The 8,921-nt window shown below is 35.2% G+C and overlaps 1 protein-coding gene across 1 annotated transcript; it reads right to left on the reverse strand.

The window, feature by feature from the left end:
• Positions 1-2,299: 2,299 nt before the first annotated feature.
• Positions 2,300-5,510, reverse strand: LOC138709408 (cuticle protein 19.8-like). The gene is made up of 2 exons (XM_069840148.1): positions 5,437-5,510; positions 2,300-2,778 (listed from the first exon to the last, which is right to left on the reverse strand). Exons 1-2 carry the CDS (start codon positions 5,446-5,448, stop codon positions 2,395-2,397), a joined length of 396 nt encoding a protein of 131 aa, XP_069696249.1. The 5' UTR covers positions 5,449-5,510; the 3' UTR covers positions 2,300-2,394.
• Between the last annotated feature and the right edge of the window lie 3,411 nt (positions 5,511-8,921).

Genomic DNA, 8,921 nt, shown 5'->3' on the forward strand with positions numbered 1-8,921 from the left:
ACTTAAATTTGCTAGTATTTGAACCCGATCTCTTGCGTGGAATGTCGACGCAAAGAGCTAGACTGAAATAAGAAGGGAAAGTCTGCCCAAAAACTTTTTCCGCCCCTTTTCCATACAAATTGTACTTAAATTTGCCAGTGTTTGAACCAGATCTCCTGCATGGAATGTCGACGCAAAGAGCTAGACTGAAATAAGAAGGGAAAGCCTGCCCAAAAACTTTTTCCTCCCCTTTTCCATACAAATTGTACTTAAATTTGCCAGTATTTGAACCAGATCTCCGGCGTGGAATGTCGACGCAAAGAGCTAGACTGAAATAAGAAGGGAAAGCCTGCCCAAAAACTTTTTCCTCCCCTTTTCCATACAAATTGTACTTAAATTTGCCAGTATTTGAACCAGATCTCCGGCGTGGAATGTCGACGCAAAGAGCTAGACTGAAATAAGAAGGGAAAGCCTGCCCAAAAACTTTTTCCTCCCCTTTTCCATACAAATTGTACTTAAATTTGCCAGTACTTGAACCAGATCTCTTGCGTGGAATGTCGACGCAAAGAGCTAGACTGAAATAAGAAGGGAAAGCCTGCCCAAAAACTTTTTCCGCCACTTTTCCATACAAATTGTACTTAAATTTGCCAGTATTTGAACCAGATCTCCGGCGTGGAATGTCGACGCAAAGAGCTAGACTGAAATAAGAAGGGAAAGCCTGCCCAAAAACTTTTTCCTCCCCTTTTCCATACAAATTGTACTTAAATTTGCCAGTATTTGAACCAGATCTCTTGCGTGGAATGTCGACGCAAAGAGCTAGACTGAAATAAGAAGGGAAAGCCTGCCCAAAAACTTTTTCCTCCCCTTTTCCATACAAATTGTACTTAAATTTGCCAGTATTTGAACCAGATCTCCGGCGTGGAATGTCGACGCAAAGAGCTAGACTGAAATAAGAAGGGAAAGCCTGCCCAAAAACTTTTTCCGCCCTTTTTCCATACAAATTGTACTTAAATTTGCCAGTATTTGAACCAGATCTCCTGCGTGGAATGTCGACGCAAAGAGCTAGACTGAAATAAGAAGGGAAAGCCTGCCCAAAAACTTTTTCCTCCCCTTTTCCATACAAATTGTACTTAAATTTGCCAGTATTTGAACCAGATCTCCGGCGTGGAATGTCGACGCAAAGAGCTAGACTGAAATAAGAAGGGAAAACCTGCCCAAAAACTTTTTCCTCCCCTTTTCCATACAAATTGTACTTAAATTTGCCAGTATTTGAACCAGATCTCTTGCGTGGAATGTCGACGCAAAGAGCTAGACTGAAATAAGAAGGGAAAGCCTGCCCAAAAACTTTTTCCGCCCCTTTTCCATACAAATTGTACTTAAATTTGCCAGTATTTGAACCAGATCTCCGGCGTGGAATGTCGACGCAAAGAGCTAGACTGAAATAAGAAGGGAAAGCCTGCCCAAAAACTTTTTCCTCCCCTTTTCCATACAAATTGTACTTAAATTTGCCAGTATTTGAACCAGAGCTCTTGCGTGGAATGTCGACGCAAAGAGCTAGACTGAAATAAGAAGGGAAAGCCTGCCCAAAAACTTTTTCCTCCCCTTTTGCATACAAATTGTACTTAAATTTGCCAGTATTTGAACCAGATCTCCGGCGTGGAATGTCGACGCAAAGAGCTAGACTGAAATAAGAAGGGAAAGCCTGCCCAAAAACTTTTTCCGCCCTTTTTCCATACAAATTGTACTTAAATTTGCCAGTATTTGAACCAGATCTCCTGCGTGGAATGTCGACGCAAAGAGTTAGACTGAAATAAGAAGGGAAAGCCTGCCCAAAAACTTTTTCCTCCCCTTTTCCATACAAATTGTACTTAAATTTGCCAGTATTTGAACCAGATCTCCGGCGTGGAATGTCGACGCAAAGAGCTAGACTGAAATAAGAAGGGAAAGCCTGCCCAAAAACTTTTTCCTCCCCTTTTCCATACAAATTGTACTTAAATTTGCCAGTATTTGAACCAGATCTCTTGCGTGGAATGTCGACGCAAAGAGCTAGACTGAAATAAGAAGGGAAAGCCTGCCCAAAAACTTTTTCCTCCCCTTTTCCATACAAATTGTACTTAAATTTGCCAGTATTTGAACCAGATCTCCTGCGTGGAATGTCGACGCAAAGAGCTAGACTGAAATAAGAAGAGAAAGCCTGCCCAAAAACTTTTTCCGCCCCTTTTCCATACAAATTGTACTTAAATTTGCCAGTATTTGAACCAGATCTCCGGCGTGGAATGTTGACGCAAAGAGCTAGACTGAAATGAGAAGGGAAAAATCAGAACGAAAATATTACTTTTTGTTTATGATTTTTATTCAACCTTGGATTAATACAACAACAGAAAGATTAAGAGTCAGTCTTGCAGCAGAACATCATTACCGGAGGTACGGGCGGGAGTATGCGCCGTACGGAATGGCAGTAGGAGCAGTACGGGCGGGGATTGGCACGGGGGCGGGTACCGCAGGCGTCTTGCGCACGACGGCGTTGAATCCGTTGACGGCGTCGGCGTAGTAATCGACGGTGCGAACATTGCCGTCAGGCTCCAGTAAGCTGTAGCTACCCTGCACCACATCTCCGTCGCGGGTCTCGACCTGTCCCTTGGAGTCGCCGGTGATAGGGTCGTGTACGTCGTACGAGTAGCTGTAGTGTGGGTCGGGGTCGTACTCGGCATCGTAATTAAACGGAACAGGACGTACAACAGGAGAGGCTCCCAGGTACAGCGCCTTAGTCGCGGCCACGAGGGCGGCGAAAACGAGAACCTGGAAAGACAATAATCAATCATTGCTGCACTGTACTAGATAGCTGAAAACACTATTGGTCTTGCGTCTTGTTACAATACAATTATTACTTCAAACAGGAGTGTATTCAAGGGGGAGGGAAGAGAAAGCACATTCTCCCTTTAACAAAAAATTGTAAATTAAAAAATAGATACGTTTTGCTTCTTTTGTATTCTCTCAAGAGCGTATCTAACTGAATTAATAAATGTTAAGGATTACCAATAATTTTCTTTAAACATACATTTTTGAACTAACGAACTAGATATAATTTGTATGTATGTAAATGTCTCTAGGTCCACATATCCTCTTAAGAACATAACTATATAAGTCACTGTCTTTTAACACAACAGAATATAGAAAATTAGCATATATTTATCTATGTAAAGATTTACTAAGTAATGTAGAAATTTTTATGTACTACTCTTGATTTTTTTATTTTAATTTTATTAATTCATGGGTGATATTTATCTTTTTTTTTTATCAAAATCAAAGTCTTTCTTAAGAACATAACTATATAAGTTACTGTCTTTTAACACAACAGAATATAGAAAATTAGCATATATTTATCTATGGAAAGATTTGCTAAGTAATGTGGAAACTTTTATGTACTACTCTTGATTTTTTTATTTTAATTTTATTAATTCGTGTGTGATATTTATCTTTTTTATCAAAATCAAACGTCTTTCTTAAGAACATAACTATAGAACAGAATATAGAAAATTAGCATATATTTATCTATGGAAAGATTTACTAAATAATGTGGAAACTTTTATGTACTACTCTTGATTTTTTTAGTTTAATTCGTGTGTGATATTTATCTTTTTTTATCAAAATCAAACGTCTTTCTTAAGAACATAAGTATATAAGTCACTGTCTTTTAACACAACAGAATATAGAAAATTAGCATATATTTATCTATGAAAAGATTTACTAAGTAATGTGGAAACTTTTATGTACTACTCTTGATTTTTTATTTTAATTAATTCATGTGTGATATTTATCTTTTTTATCAAAATCAAACGTCTTTCTTAAGAACATAACTATATAAGTCACTGTTTTTTAACATAACAGAATATAGAAAATTAGCATATATTTATCTATGGAAAGATTTACTAAATAATGTGGAAACTTTTATGTACTACTCTTGATTTTTTTAGTTTAATTCGTGTGTGATATTTATATTTTTTTTTATCAAAATCAAACGTCTTTCCATCTAAATTTATTTGGACGGCCCAGTTCAAAAGCGAAACAACTCAAAATTTAAAGTTTTGAGAAACTTAAATTTTAAAGCTTCATGTTGCTGTGAAAAATCCTATTAATACACTTTAATTTGAAGCTTATGATATATATATATATATAAATATATATATATATATATATATATATATATAAGACACCTTTAACAGAATTTGGAGTAATTTCAATTATCCTTTAAATTTTTATAGCTGCATAAAGGTTTAAAAATTCAGGTTTTTCGAAATTTCAAATTTTTAGTTTTTTTTTTTTTTTTGAATTGGGCCATTCATTTAATAACTATATCCGTTTAGACTTGTTTCTGATGCATGTTAACTACTGATCAAAACATAATTATCTGTTTAATGATCTGCGAAAATGGCAATCACGTACGTGAAGTAATGTTAGCACAAAGTCTGATTTTCGCGTAAGTTGACACAGAACATCGCTATAACATTGTACAACAACAGTATTCGAATACACAACAATGGTAATTATCCACTGATATTATTAGTCCCTATTATACCCCATTATCTCCTGGCCTAGTTGCCTCATAAGTGGTGCCTTGTTGGTATCATTGCGGACAGTTTACTAAACAACAACGACTATGTCGTAATCGTTGCTTATTTCAATACATTATTTATTGTTCTCGGCTTACTTCATTGTTAAAAAAATAAATTATGGTTTATTTAACGACGTTTGCAACTGCCGAGGTTATATTAATGTCGCTGGTGTGCCGGAATTTTGTCCCGCAGGAGTCTTTTACATGCCAGTAAATCTACTGACATGAGCCTGTCGCATTTAAGTACACTTAAATGCCATCGTCCTGGGCCGGGATCGAATCTGCAATCTCGAGCACAGAAGGCTAGCGCTATACCGACTACGCTACCCTGGTCGACTCTTCATTGTTACTATGTCATTTCCCTTATTGTTATATTTTAGTTTAGGAGGTTACATTGTAGTTAATGTTGATGTAACGCCCATTGCCGCTTAGAATTAATTGAAATTTAATTAAATATTTTCTCTATACTACGTAGGCTACTATTAGAATCAATCACTGCAAGTAACCATTACCTTTTCAAGAGTAGTTTTTTGTAGTCTAATCATGGAATTTATGCTAACGTAGGCTATAAAAGCTAATAATAGGCAACATCAACATTTCCATAGTTTATTGCTTAATTAGTTCCACAATTTGACCGTTTGCATATTTGGAGTTGAATTTTTTTGAATGACAGATGTAACTTTTAGTGAAATCTTTTATTTTATCTGACACTGAAAACCATTTTAATGATGTCATTGAATTAAATACACAATTCATATTTTTGACGTGATTTTTCAAGCAAACGGTGTAAAATTACTTCCATTTATATAAAAACAAATACCGAATTCTTGATGGTATGTTCGTACCTTGGCTACCATGTTGTCTGTTCCCTAATGTTCTACTCACAACTGACGATGTCCGAATAAGTTCTTCAGTCTTTTATACAAATTCACTACAAATAATTATTTGTAACAAGTTTCGGTTGTTTTCGTACGACCGGCATATTTGCACAAAAAAATTCATGGTCGTCGATGTCCGGTCCTGAAAGTAATTAATTATACTTTATAGTTTCAACTCCGCTCCAAATGCCAACGTAATAAATTTTAATTTAAAGACAGGCATTACCTGCTTTCCATTAAACAGACCAACTCGTTGTTACAGGGTCATCTCTTACAGTTGATTGGGATATAGCTTTATTCGACGACCTTCATCATGGAACCTCTTCCGTTAATGTTCACAAAGACGTAGTTAACAAAAGTGGTTTGATGGTCCTGTTTCTTATAGGAAGTCATGTGTATCTCTGCGTGAAGAATAAATTGTTTCCTGGTTTTGTATAGGTGACGAGATTTATATTCGGACATTTCGAATCAGCTTATAGATTGCTTCATAATGCTGTCACTTAAACTCTAGAAGGGTTGTCTATGCTGTTTGGTCCGTTATGCTTGGATTTAATATCTCAGCCACTTTAGTACTATTTCAGGTTCTATAATAAAGATGTTACCTCTTAGTTATCACTTATCACCTGGACAATACTCTTACATTATTGATTCCGTCATTCATAAGCATAACTATTCAAGATTGCTAGTGATGTGACCCTATGATGGAATTTAAATTTTGGAAACGTCGGTTACATTAAATCTCAGCACGAGCTTGAAATCCTGAAATTCTTCTACCCACAGCAGATTAATTTTGAATTTTGTTTGTCCATACGTTGTATTTATTATTTATTAGAAGTCAAATATCGACCCTTTGATGGAATTTATATTTTGGAAACGTCGGTTATATTAAATCTTAGCACGAGGTTGAAAACCTGGAATCCTTCCACTCACAGCAGATTAATTTTTTATTGCCTGTGTCCATACGTTGTATTTATTATTTATTAAAAGTCAAATACCGACCTTATGATGGAATTTATATTTTGGAAATGTCGGTTATATTAAATCTTAGCAAGAGGTTGAAAACCTGGAATTCTTTTACTCACAGGAGATTAATTTTGAATTGCCTGTGTCCATACGTCGTATTTGTTATTTATTAAAAGTCAAATACCGACCTTATGATGGAATTTATATTTTGGAAACGTCGGTTATATTAAATCTTAGTACGAGGTTGAAAACCTGGAATTCTTCCACTTACAGCAGATTAATTTTTAATTGCCTGTGTTCATACGTTGTAGTTATTATTTATTAAAAGTCAAATACCGACCCTATGATGGAATGTATATTTTGGAAAAGTCGGTTATATTAAATCTTAGCACGAGGTTGAAAACCTGGAATTCTTCCACTTACAGCAGATTATTTTTTAATTGCCTGTGTTCACACGTTGTATTTATTATTTATTAGAAGTTAAATACCGACCCTATGATGAAATTTATATTTCGGAAATGTCGGTTGTATTAAATCTCAGCACGAGGTTGAAAACCTGGAATTCTTCCACTTACAGCAGATTAATTTTTAATTGCCTGTGTTCATACGTTGTATTTATTATTTATTAAAAGTCAAATACCGACCCTATGATGGAATTTATATTTTGGAAAAGTCGGTTATATTAAATCTTAGCACGAGGTTGAAAACCTGGAATTCTTCCATTCACAGCAGATTAATTTTTAATTGCCTGTGTCCACACGTTGTATTTATTATTTATTAGAAGTTAAATACCGACCCTATGATGGAATTTATATTTCGGAAATGTCGGTTGTATTAAATCTCAGCACGAGGTTGAAAACCTGAAATTCTTTTACTCACAGCACATTAAGTTTGAATTGCCTGTGTTCATACGTTGTATTTATTATTTATTTAAATTCAAATACCGATCTTATGATGGAATTTATATTTTGGAAACGTCGATTATATTAAATATTAGTACGAGGTTGAAAATATGAAGTTCTTCCACCCACAACAGATTAATTTTGAATTACCTGTGTCCATATGTTGCATTTATTATTTAGTAGAAGTTAAATACCGACAACTGCATAGATGTATAGATGTTACGTTGTCGATCCTGAACCTAAAGCAAAAGCAACAACAACAACAACAACAACAACAACAACAACAATAATAATAATAATAATAATAATAATAATAATAATAATAATAATAATAATAATAATAATGCATCAGTTGTGTATGTGTGCGTAACGGTTTTAGGACTTTTCGTAGTACCTGAAAACTATGGTTGCTAACTTTTTTTTTAAGAAAATACGGGAGACTAAGGAATCGACAAAATTTCACATATAAAATATACAAATTATTCCGTTCAGTTACGAAAAACAACTTTATTCTACACTACGGCAGCTAAGCTTAAACCAAGTGTATTTCTAGACAGATTTTTTTTCTCGCGTAATAGTTGAAATCGACTGCAGTTCACAGCTCTGATTTGATGAAATGTGTCGTGCTCCTGTTTCGAACATTTCCCATTATTGTTCATGAGATAAAAAATCCTCTTTGTATGAGCATTACTACTTGGTTTGTTTAGAACAAATTTGGTTTGATTTTAGACGGGTGAGCACTAAAACCCATTTCTGGCAAGCATTAGCTACCTTCTACAAAGACTGTACAGTAGTGGCAAAAAAAAAAAACCCGGACCGACCCTTATAGCTGATTTCAGAGCCTTGTTCACTCCAGAGCACGATAGACTGGTACCTAACTAAGACTTTCGTGGTTCGAATCCTGCCTGGGAAGGAAACTTTTTTTGTTCCTTATTCAAATTTATTCCCAATACTTTTCGATTGCAGCGATACTTTACTACTTAATTAACTTATTATTCCCAGAACCAGCAATCGAAAAGTATTGGGAATAAATTTGAATAAGGAACAAAAAAAAGTTTCCTTCCCAGGCAGGATTCGAACCACGAAAGTCTTAGTTACCAGTCTATCGTACTCTGGAGTGAAGAAGGCTCTGAAATCAAGTACAAGGGTCGGTCCGGTTTTTTTTTTGTCGCTACTGTACGTTTTAATGCATCTCTTGAATAACAAAATTCATAATACAGTATAATCAATCATCATTCACGGCAAAGTCAAATGTTTAGAATAAAAATGTTTACATTATGCAAAAATAAGATTGAAAAATGCTCGAAGAGAAGACTAATACGGAAGCTGGGCGATTGTTAAAAATTAGGGGCAAATACGGAAGATCCCGAGAAATACGAGAAGGTTGGCAACCCTACTCAAAACTCACACCACGGAAATTTCGTTACTGATACTTCGTCCGAACAGATTTTTGGTTATAGGTGGAATATTACCAAAGGGCTTTTTGTCATAGAAAAATGTTCCTAAATATTCACTGTTCACAATAAAATTTAACTTATGTTACAATATACACAGAAATGGTGGTTGCACACTTTTTCGAAGTATTTT

The sequence above is a fragment of the Periplaneta americana genome, chromosome 11, assembly GCF_040183065.1.
Source record: "Periplaneta americana isolate PAMFEO1 chromosome 11, P.americana_PAMFEO1_priV1, whole genome shotgun sequence".
NCBI classification, from domain to species: domain Eukaryota; kingdom Metazoa; phylum Arthropoda; class Insecta; order Blattodea; family Blattidae; genus Periplaneta; species Periplaneta americana.